The following is a 12879-nucleotide window of genomic DNA, read 5'->3' on the forward strand; positions in this document are numbered from 1 at the left end:
ATATGTTAAATCTGGCTTTTTCTTAATGAAAGTCTATATTAAAATTCATCTCCCATATATGATAATGTTTCTTGATTGTAGCGATAGATTGACAAAACTTCACGCGTTATTTGTTTCTAAAATTAAAATGCGGGCAATGAAGGTTTCTTTTACATCTTTCATCGATTGAACTTTAAAATATAAATTTCCAAATCGGCAACAAAAAACAATCAGACGAATAAAATTTTGAAGTAAATTATAGATTGCATTCTTATCAAGGAAAATAATTACCTCACACAGGTCATTATTTATGCCTTTGAGCATGTTTCATTGAAATATGGTATCGTCCGGGTTGATTCTGAAAAAGAATGACCTGTCGTTCTGAAAGAAAATAACTCCATATAGGTATATAAAGTATTATCATGAATGATAAGTTGTATTGTGTAATGCAATTGCTTTAGGAATAACACGTGATGTGCAGTAAGCCATTTTTTGTATGATACGGGTATGTTCCTCTGATATATTTTATGATACTAAATCCCTTTTCATATGATGAAGACATAACCTTGTAACCAGTAAAAGTTAAATTGATGCCTGGAGTTTTCATGTCAGTAACTGCTTGTATTTTGTTGTTAATGCATGGATCATTGTCGTTTTGCGTACTCACTAGTTTCTTCTGTTAGCTATTATGACATTAGACTGGGATATGTTTTAAAATGAGTTTTACTCTACTGCTTTTTCTACATTGGCAAAGAAGAAGTTTTTATCCTGATCCGAGTCGAAGGCCTCGAGCTCTGTTAGTTTTTTTTTAATTTTAGTTTATTTATATGTTTAGGAGTTAAGTGTGACGTATATTTTTACATGCACTAACAGTCGTTTTGGTTAAGGGCCAGCTGAAGATCCTCCGGGTCGTTGGATGTATTTGCTGTGTAAAAAAATTCCTTGGTGGCTATGTGCTGATTTATACGCGTTGTTCTAGTTGGCGATCATAAGACGCTATCCTCATTTTATTGATTTTAATATTTTGTAGTTGCTCTCACTAATCTAAGTATCATAATGTCTTACGCTAGAGTAGGTAACCTGTAGAACAATTATTTACTGCGTAGTCAAAAGTAGGGATATATAAATAGTTAATTTGTTTAATACTAAATAAATAATGCCCCATCACGGCAATTTGAAGAAGAAATTTACACTTTTATTCCTTCCTCTCAAACATAAATCATTAAAGGGCTGTTGTAACCAATTAATGTATTTTGCTGAAAGAACAGCTAGTTGCAATTGGACGTTTAGCAAGTAACAATCAATTGATTAAACGATAGGTTGTCGTTACCATAGTAATATACTAAATATTTTTGTAGATACTGTTATTGAAACGAATCTAACAAGCACTCACCGGTTTGATGTAAATGTACCAGTTGGACAACGTGAAATTGTTTTCAAGATTAAAGCCTGTAGTGAAGTAAGCATTGCGTTAATGGATAGCACTCAAACACCCATATATAATGTCTTGTTTGGATTGGATAAAGTTACAATATCAAAAATACATCAAACGACTTCGATTGTAAATAGTGTCAAAGAAACGTGGTCTGGATTGAATTGCAAATGTTACCTCAGTTTATGGGTTGCCTGGTTCTATTGGTACAACCTCATCAAGGCAGGAACTGACAGTCCCGGAAAGGGAGAATTCATTAACTTGACTGACCCTTCTCTCCTCGGTGGAATAACTAACTATGAAGTATCCTCAATAAGTGACGCCTATTGGATATTTGATTTTGAAATGAATTCAACGAATGGTACATGTAAGTATCTATGTAATATTTAAAAAAAGATACTGAATAAACATTGATTATTTCACTTACACATATCATCAGAATGCAATTTAATTTTAAGAAAGCGTGCGACTACAAAACCATTATTTATTTAAAAACAAAAACGAATTTGGATCACAAAATTGTAAATTAATGTAATAATTAAAATAATAAAATAATAAAAAGCAGTTCTGATCATTTTTGTTTGCATACACAATTCATTCACAACATTTCCGATCGCACGTTACACCATTACACCATAAACCGTAGGACCACACACCATACCACCATATGTCATAGCCCCATAGACCTTCTGCCATTCACTATATGCCATGTATACACTTTTGTACCATACACATTTTTTTCTTGGAGGGAGGGGGGATAGTTTACATCATCAAATGTCTGTATCTGCTATGGTTATATTTCGTTATCGTTTAAGCACAACACAGATTGTTGTTATTCTCCTTAAAATTTATTTTTCGATTTACCAAGAGAGTGAGGCTAATTTTCCGATACGGAGACCTTTAAAATGTATTTGTGTACATTGTTCTCCCTTTGATCTCCTGGATACTTGTTTCATTTGTAATCGTATTAATATCCTTTCAATTTTTAAGGTCTAAGATGAATGTTTTGTTTTTGTTTCAAATAGCACCAGGTAGCAGAAGAAATGCTGTGAATAGGTACAATTTATAAAATGAGCTTACATGTAACATATATAATAATGTTTAAGTAGCCTTATGTTTTAAATCCGGTGTTTAAAACATTTATAAACACTTACAGTTAGATAGCCTATTTGACCCGATGAAGTAACAAACTTGGTAAAACAGAAATACAGGAAACGTAGTATGCACTTGATTTAATAGAGCTTTCGTGTTTGCATATATACTCTGACATATATTGTACAATAATTATCTTTTGTAGCATGTACATCGGCGGTTCTCGGATCAAATAACACAGCATTGAATACAACTATGACAACACCAACAAGAGCTAATATGATTCAAACAAATCTTTCAGTAACAGATCCTCAGTGTGTTTGCACATGTGATAACATAACAAAAACACAGGTAACAAATGACGAGCTTCTCAAAAAGATTGAACAGCTAAGATCAGAACTCACTGTAGATACAAAGAAAACAAGCAGATACAAACGTTCACTTATATCAACATCAGATAACAGATCTTCCTCAAAATGTATTGGAACATTCAGTATTGTTATACTAGTGATTGTAATTTCCGTCATTGTGTTAATGGATTTTCGCCATTATGCTCCTAAAATATTTCCACAAAAGAAATAAGTACTGCAAAATGTTTATAAAAGAGTAATGATAATGCAAGATACTGATTACGAATTAGTCGTGATATTATAATCGGAATTTTGACATCGATGGATGTTTTAAATTTCAAGGCTCTAAATATCTAATACTTTTCAATACTTATATCAAATTATATACTATGAACACATTGTTAAATACCAACTTTTTGCGTAAAGGAAAGGTGTTCAAGCACGATATTTGGTATATATGTATATTATACATTTTGTTGAATAAAAAGGTTTGTCAATATGCTTCACTTCTGTGTGTAATATACAATTGATTTTAAAGTATACATTGTGTCATTATATTTCAGAATTGCATAATAAAATAAACACTGACTATAACAATATTACTATGAAAATTTTCGGATATAAAGTAGTTACATAATATGAGTTGAATTCAAAATGTTAAAATCAAAATAATTAAACACACGCATATGTTTAAATAATAATAATTATTATATACGATTTTGTTATACCAAACTTGAACAATCAACTCAGTTAGAATGTATAACAAATGTACAATTAGGAAGCGGCGTGGTAAAATTGGTACACATACTTTTAACATACATGTAAGAGGTTGTTTATAAGATATAATGATTAATTTAGAACTTTAAAAAAATAAAATGATATTAAGATTGTGGGGTGTCAGTTCATGCAAATAGATACTGAACACTGCAGAAAAACACAATTAAATTTCCCCGTAAGTTTAACGTATTTTGAAGGCAAATTGTACCACTATTTGCCTCAAATAGCTATTTTTACATCAGTCTTATATATGATTTGACCCTCTCTATGTTTGATATCTTACAATCAAGGATGGCAAACAAATCTGATTTTATTTTGTGGTGGATTAATATACCCCAATCGATGCATTTCTTTTTATCTGCTGTGCTGTGCGTTAGTTTACGTAAGGTACGACACCAAAAGATCAATGTAGAATTAAAAAAAAATCAGATAGTTTGGGATATTGGGTTTAAATTGCTAGAAGTTTTGTTTAATTGGCATCGTTTGTATATGTATCTCTATTGATCAATAAATGTTTTCCTTATTCAAGTTTAGAAAGAACTTTGTGAATTAGTTTTTTTTTTTTTTATCCTACATTGAACTTTTGATGTTGTCCCGACCCATCTGCTTATAAATTGTTATCATATGTAGAAATTTTAAGGCGCTTTTCCATATTCATGTTTTGGTGCAATGAAGCAAGCACTGAAAGGTCTCTGAGCTCAAAGTAGCATAATATGAATTTATTTTGTTGTGAATAATTAAAACCAACCGATGCATTCTTTCAATCTCCTGTGTTAGTTTGAATACTTATAAGTGTTTTAATTATTTATTTACTTATATTATTTAAGCTACTACACTTTTTATCGGATTGAAAAAAATAATTGTTTTTTGCAGGGAAGCAAGCAATGAAAGGTTCTATACGCTTGATAATAACATGACTAGTGAAAGTCAGTCACACGTATTTTATGTAACTTTTGTACGTAAATTGAAATGCTTTTGTAACATTATCGGTCCGGAAATAGATTATCAATTATCCATAAACTGGAAGAATATGAACAGGTTGCAAAGTGGCAAAAGATTGACAGAGTAATTGTTTAGAAATATTCTCGTTTTACTAATACAAAAATATATTTAAATAATTGTTGCTGTGTTAATGTTTCGACTTCGTATGTTTAATAAACATGTGCTTGTATGGTTTAAGGTTTTAATGTTGTTACATGTTTATATTTTTCCCTGTGTGTTGGCTTTCCATGGTTATGTCTGTTTAAAAATGACGAACATTGTCTGTTTTAATCACAATCTAGTTGTCTTTTCAACACTGTGACCTCTATCTACCAATTTAGATCAAGTCTACTATGTGGAGCACTTCACATAGGTCCAGAGTTTGGTTGGGTTTTGTTGCTCTGTCTTTAGTTTCCTTTTTAAATATCCTTTTCGTATATTTTGCCTTTCATCTGAAAATGTTCGACTAGTATATAAACGTTTTTTAAAACCGTATTACCCATGTTAACGTTGAATACCAAAAAGAATGAATTCCAAAGAAAGGTTTATTATTTACTTATAAATGAAAACAACACGTTATTAACATGGCTAATTTCATGAGTCAGAAGTGCTTTACAGTTGAACCTTCAACAGGAACGCTTCAAGCCATCAACTTGAAAACCAACGATGTATAAAAAACTAAAACATTTAAAGAGGCTTATAGCCAAAACAAGAACATATAAAATAGAGAATTGTATCAGAGGTCAACTTTGCCTTCGGGAGGTCAACTTTTCTTGTATTGTACAAATTTGTTAGAGGACAATTGAAGAAAGGTTTTGGTATATATCAAAGAACTGACCACTTAATGACTTCGGGGTGATTCTACAAACAGTATTTTACCCTGAAAATATTTTTTTTTTTTTATAAAATTTAAATGTTTGTTAAAGAATGGCTAAAAGCATTTTTATGCTTTACTAGGATAAAACATTTTCTTTTTTTTTTTTATAAAATTTAAATGTTTGTTTAAGAATGGCTTAAAGCATTTTATGCTTTTACTAGGATAAAACATGTTTATGCTTTTACATTCGATTTTTTTGTAAATGTTAATCGTGAAGCGTGTCGTCATTTGTTCTATATGCATATATGTTCCGTGGTCTACTTCTATTATTTTGAAACTTGTTATTTATACTACATAGCTTTTCAATTTTCCTACATCAAAGATTGAATAAAATTGAATACTTATCGATTGTTAACATCAATTTACGGAAACACTGCCCTGAACTGAAAGTAATTGAGAAAAGCTACACGGAAGACTTTTCTGTGAATATATTTACATGTAAACGAGCTAGAAACTTTTTTTAATTTAAAAATAGCAAATGAAAGGTCTTAGTTTTATTATTAACATCATGTTCCTGGTCCTTTCAGTGAAACACGCCTGGGATATAAACTTTTACAAGACTTCCCTTAATTATCAATGGTTAAAGTGGTTAACTACATGCTTTCCTTTCGTGTGTATGTTTTATCCTAGTACTTTTAGTTTGTACACCAATAGACACTGGCCGTCATTACTCGGCTCAAATGAAGTTAAACAAGATTATCAATATTATTCATTTCGCGTATTGATAATTCAAAAAAAAATTCAGAAGCACAGCATAATACTTATTAGCGAGTGATTATGAGAAAAGGATAAAATACTTTTTTTATGTGTCTGAGGGAGAAATATATTTATTAAAGTTATGTACACCGGTATGTACATGTAAACATTACCACGTGTATTTGTTTATAAAATTACACGTGTTTGAAAGTATATAATAGGTTAAATGTTTTTCATTGGTCGAGTTAGAACTGACCATAATATTTGAATAAGGTCATTTCAAATATTTCGTGCTATACTTTTGGCGGTTTTGTATATTAAAGATATTGTCATTCGAGGTTCGCTTTTGGTGCAGTAAAGTTGTAAGCTTGTGCTTAACCTGAGTATGTCTGAGAATAGAGAAGGAAGTCCAATGTCCGAAGGTGAGACTGAGCATTCACACATTTCAACCGGTAAATCACAAAGTAGCAACCACATAGTAGAAGAGCGCCGTGATTTAGCTGATACTTTTGAACTTTTTAAAGTATATTTTGACAATAAGCTTGTAGATCTTAAATCAGATTTGGTCCGAGAACAGGACGTAATTTCCAAAAAGTTAAAGGAAGAGGTTTCCCTTAAATTCAAGCACGAGGGCAACAAAATACAATACAAATTTAACGAGGAAACTATTACCGAGTTAAACAAGGTTTATAGCTTTGTTCCCCGTTCAGAAACCAAGGTGTCGCGTATCATCATAGACCTCATAGATAAGGTTAAGGGCAGAAACAAACTGATACGCATAGCAGATACTTCAGCCGGTGGTTGGGCTACTGTCAGAGAGTATGAAGCAAATGTTATCGCTTCAGACTCTGAAGATGAAAAGAAAATCCGCCAGGCGGAGTCCAGAGCCATGCGTTCGACTAAAGACAAATCCCGACGCCCAAATCCCTACAAGACAACTTCTAGACCGGCTCCCGTTGAAACTGCTCCTAATCCTTATTATTCCAATCAGTATCAGCGTCAGAACCCGCCGCCCTTTCGAGCTGGCAGCGGGCGGCGTGAGCCGTCCCAGCACGATATGTGCCATGCCTGTAAACAATTTGGCCACTGGAGGAAGAACTGTCCAAATATCAAACGCAACCAGTTCAACTTCAACAATACACAACAGAACAATTAACAATGAACAGTTAGTTAATGATAAGTATTTATATTTATTTTCTGAATTTGATAGTGATTATTGTTTAAATCATGATATTGAGATTTTGCTTAGACAAGTAAGATTTTTTGAAAATTTCAAATCCAACACGGGTATTTTCTCTGGTGTAAAGGGAAGGTTAGCTAAAAGTATTCAGTACTGGGAGCATATCGGTGCTAATTCATTTATTTTAGACACACTGAAAAATCTTATTCCATTTATTGATACTCCTTCGAGCATGTACATGAAAAATAACAAATCTGCTCTTAAGAATGATGATTTTGTTAGCAAATCTGTAAATGAACTTGTTCTTTCAGGTTGCGTCATCGAGGTCCCTTTTCAACCTTACATTGTCAATCCGCTCAGTGTAGCTACTCAAAAGTCTGGGAAAAGGCGTCTAATTTTAGATTTGAGCACTTTGAATTTATCGGTGAAAAAGGAAAAGATTAAATTTGAAGATTGGAAAATAGCTGTGCAATACTTTCAGAAAAATGATTATCTGTATAAATTTGATTTAAAGTCTGGTTATTTTCATTTGGATATATGTCCACAGCAGCACACGTATCTAGGTTTTTCGTGGGAAGATAAATTTTATTGCTTCACTGTTTTAGCATTTGGTCTTTCAACGGGTCCTTACATATTTACAAAGTGTCTCAGACCATTGGTCAAGTATTGGAGAAAAAATGGTATAAAAATAGTTTTATATCTTGATGATGGATTTGGTATGAATAACGAAAATAATGAATGCATCAAAGATGCTGAATTTGTGAAACAATCACTTTTGAGTGCGGGGTTTCTTCTGAACGAAGAAAAATCAGTTTTTACTCCTGTACAGAAGTTGGAGTGGTTGGGAATCATTTGGGATTCATGTAATTTCACTTTATGCATTCCTCAAAGGAGAATTGACGAATTATTTCAATCTATTCATAATGTTTTCAGAGAAATTCCATATATTTCTGCCGGAAATTTAGCCCAGGTAACGGGTAGAATTATAAGTATGTCTCCTGTGATCGGAAATATTACTAGAATAATGACTAGATATTGCTATATGTCTATCGAAAGTAGAATGTCATGGGATAGTTATTTAGTTTTAGAAAGTAAAAGTTTTGTGATATCGGAATTAAAGTTCTGGCTTGATAACATTGCTAATGTAAATTTTAAAACATTAAATCAATATAGTCAGTCACATGTAATGGTATATTCTGATGCTAGCAGCATAGCTGCCGGAGCATGTACAGTAGAGTTGGAAAGTAAAATTTTTCACACTATGTGGAAATCCACTGAAGTGTTAGAGAGTTCCACGTGGAGGGAACTAAAGGCCATAGATTTGGCGTTGATGTCTTATCAACATGCATTTGCGGGAAAATCCTTAAAATGGCTAACTGATAATCAAAATTGTGTCAGAATTGTTCAAGCAGGAAGCATGAAAGAAAAACTGCAAGATATAGCAATTTCCATTTTTTCTATTTGTTTAAAAAAGGGAATCTCCATTAACATACAATGGATTCCGAGAGGTGAAAATTCGAAAGCTGATTATATCAGTAAAATCATTGATTATGAAGACTGGGGAGTCTCAGAATTGTTCTATACTTTTATTAACGACCTTTGGGGTCCTTATACAGTCGATCGTTTTGCTAGTTCTCGTAACACAAAATTAGAAAGATTTAACTCTTTATTCTGGAATGTAAATACAGAAGCTGTAGACTGTTTTACTCAGAATTGGTCTGGTGAAAACAATTGGATTGTACCACCTATTTACTTAGTATTGAGAGCTATAAAACATGTAATTGCTTGTAAAGCTAGAGGTACTTTAATTGTACCAAAATGGATATCTGCGACCTATTGGCCTTTCATTTTTGATAAAAATATGAATTACAGAAATTACATATCTGATGTTATTGAATTTAAAAATACAAGTGGTATTTGTGTCGGTGGTTCTAATAGACAATCAATTTTTGGCACTGAGCCTTTTATTGCTCCAGTATTGGCAGTGAAGTTAGATGCGACAAGGATAACAAGGCCCTAGTGCACTAATGTGTATTGTAGCTGGCGAGGTTAAAATTTTCAAGGCCCTTGTACACGAACGTGTATTGTAGCTGGCGAGGTTAAAGTGACGAGGTCCTAGTACACGGATAATGTATTATAGCTGGCAAGGTTAAAGTTACGAGGCCCTAGTACATGAATGTGTATTGTAGCAGGCAAGGTTGTTGTTGATAAGGCCCTAGTGTGTATATACATTGTAGAAAGCATGGTTGTATTCAACACGGCACTAATGTATATAGCATTGTAGCTGGCATGGTCAAATAAATATTGGACAAGGTCCTGTTATGTTTACAGTGGCATGGTTCACTTGTATATAAGTTTTTAATACTTTGACATTTTATAATGTTTGTTTCACGATTGCACATTTTTCAGATATTTTTCGAGTTGGTAGATGGACACAGAATTCAGATATTTCGGATGAACTTTCTACATTGAAAGCTAGATTACCAGAGTACTGCTTGAGCTCACGTTCTCTGAACACTCGTAAAAAGTACCAGTATGCCTTTAATGCTTTCTGTAAGTGGACTAAAATACACAATATTACTCCTTTACCTTCATCTGATTATACAGTTTCTCTATATTTGATTCACATTTCACAGAATGCAAAATCGACAAGCAAGATAAATGAAGTAATATACGCCATTAGCTGGGCACATAAATTGGCTGGATTTAATAATCCTTGTACATCTGAATTAGTAACGTTTGTAAACGAAGGAGCACAGAGAAAATTGGGACATTTTATCACTAAGAAAGATCCTATTACACCAGACATTTTACGAAAGATTGTTCATACTTATGGTACTCTTAATAGTAATCTTAAAGACTTAAGAACTGTTTGTATGTGTTTATTAAGCTATGCAAGTTTTTTAAGGTTTTCAGAACTAGTTAATTTGAGAGGTATCGATATAAAAATGTATTCTACACATGCAAATTTATACTTGGTGAAGAGTAAAACTGATATTTACAGAGAAGGGAGGGATGTGGTTATTTCTAGAACTAATCTTGTAACTTGTCCTGTCTCCATGCTAGAACGATATCTCAAATTAGCTAGTATTACATCAAATTCTGATGAATTTATTTTTAGATCCGTTAATTTTTGTAAGTCTGATAATTCTTATAAACTTAGAAGTACAGGTCCGTTGTCATACACGAGAGCTCGAGAAATACTACTTTCAACTTTACAGAGTATAGGCTTAGATAGTAAAAAATTTGGACTGCATAGTCTCCGTTCAGGAGGGGCATCGGCTGCTGCAGCGGCTGGTGTAGAGGACAGATTGTTCAAAAAGCATGGTCGGTGGAAAAGTGACACGGCCAAAGACGGTTATGTTAAAGAGTCTTTGAAGGATAGACTTTCTGTAACAAATAATATTGGAATTTAATGATGTATTTTTTCGTTTATTTTTTCTTTACCCTTTCTTTATTTTTCGAAGCTTTGCTGCACACTGTCAGGCGAGCTGATCCCATACAAAGGTGTTGAGTTTATTTCGTAAATAATTTATGTTCGCTTGAAGTTATGAATTAGAACATAAATGAAGATTTGTTCACCATGGAAAAGTGATAATTCTCGAGGGTATCGCCCAAGGGAAATATGACCTCGATGATAAAAACCCCAGGGTAATATAATGCTTTATTCCAATACCTGTAGTTTTTAACTAAAATATTAACTCCATATAAAGAAGAAGATGTGATATGATTGCCAATAAGACAACTATCCACAATAGACCAAAATGACACAAACATTAACAATTATAGGTCACCGTACGGCCTTCAACAAAGAGCAAAGCCCATACCGCATTTAGTCAGCTATAAAAGGCCCCGATAAGACAATGTAAAACAATTTAAGCGAGAAAACTAACAGCCTTATTTATGTAAAAAAAAACTGGTTTTTTTACGTTTTTTTGTATAACTAAACCCAAAATACATAATGATAATCAGTATCGATGAAATGTTAATAAGACATTAACAATCAAAACCAAGGAGTAAACAAAGACTTATAAAACCAAAAGACATTCACATCAACAGTTACAAATAAAAAATAAGAAACAACACGAACTCCACTGAAATCCGGGAGTGAAATTATGTGCTCCAGAAAAGTAAGCATTTCCTGCACCGTATACAGCACCCGTCGTGTTATTTCTGTGTTCAGTTCGGTAATGATATAAGGTTATTATGACTAGGGGAGAATATGATATATGATTTCTGACACACTTGTGTCATAATGGCCAATCAGCTCATGATGGCGACTGTAAAATATCTTGAGTGAGGACCTAAATTTGATTGATTAATAGCCCTGTCTAACTTTTGAGAAAGCAGTATTTCTTGTACGTATTTCAACGTACTTTGAGCTAGCTCTAGAGTAACGTATCAATTGAGACACATATACTCCAGATGCTGGAACCACCGCAATGTTGATACACAGGATACAAATTTGACTGTTAAATAATTAAAATCATCGCATTTGTCATAAATTTTGGTATTAAAACTACCATTAGATTTAATACTTCATTATACCTTTTTTTTTAAACCTTCAATATTTTTCAAAAACAAAATTACTATACTATCTAAAAACCAAGATAAAACGTAATAAAACATGAAGTGCAGGAAACGTTGTACAAGGCAATCCCGACTTTCAGAGGGGAACATGATACTAAGAAAGGAATATGAATATAGTTCGACGTCACGTGGTATAGTTTAATCCAACCGTATCTTGATTTCGCTTTCAAGATCAACATGCAGTGAAATTAGATATTTTGGTACATGTGAACTTACTGTGAATAAATCATGATGAGAAAGTCTGGCAGATATTTGAAGTAATCCTTAAATATTGTACATGTTGTAAGTCACCAACCATACTGTTTCCTGAAAGGATTGCCTATGCTAGACATATCGATCGGTAGATTATCTTAATTTGAAAAACTTAATCGGAATTTCAACCCATTGATTATGCATTGCTGTCTGTGTCGATACATAATTTTAATTCACTTTCTCATTCTTGATATGGTTCTAACTTTACACCAATCCAGCGTGCCTCACACTAAATTCAACAGTAGTCATATATAATGATATAGCCCAGGAGTACTGGCTTCAATTGTTAGCTTTAAGGAATAACTTTTTTTATTTCTCACACTACCTATTGTATGCTTATAACAAAACACGTCAAATTTTACACCATCGGAAGGATCGATGATCGTTTGCTCAGTTTTAAAAAAAAATTGGTCTGATGGTCTTATGAGAGTTTGAAATAAAGTTAAACATAAGCGGAGAACTACGACACAACAGAAACACACCTCTAAATTGTAGCACACACAGAAACGAACTATAATATAACAATGGTCATTTTCCTAACTTGATACAGGACGTTTAAAGAAAACGTGGGGTTCAGTGACGATTGAAATTTTGTTTAGGGGGCGGGTAAGGCACTTTTTCGCTACGTTGATTTTTTTCAAATTTAAATTTTCAATTCTGTATATGTCAAAAG

General features: G+C 32.8%; 1 protein-coding gene across 1 annotated transcript; it reads left to right on the forward strand.

Annotated features, from left to right (window-relative positions):
* Positions 1 to 6322: 6322 nt before the first annotated feature.
* On the forward strand, positions 6323 to 10780 carry LOC134689898 (uncharacterized). The gene is made up of 2 exons (XM_063549864.1): positions 6323 to 6606; positions 9774 to 10780. The coding sequence occupies exons 1-2, from the start codon at positions 6570 to 6572 to the stop codon at positions 10778 to 10780; spliced, it is 1044 nt and encodes a 347-aa protein (XP_063405934.1). The 5' UTR covers positions 6323 to 6569.
* Positions 10781 to 12879: the final 2099 nt, after the last annotated feature.

This window comes from Mytilus trossulus, chromosome 11, assembly GCF_036588685.1.
Source record: "Mytilus trossulus isolate FHL-02 chromosome 11, PNRI_Mtr1.1.1.hap1, whole genome shotgun sequence".
NCBI classification, from domain to species: Eukaryota; Metazoa; Mollusca; class Bivalvia; order Mytilida; family Mytilidae; genus Mytilus; species Mytilus trossulus.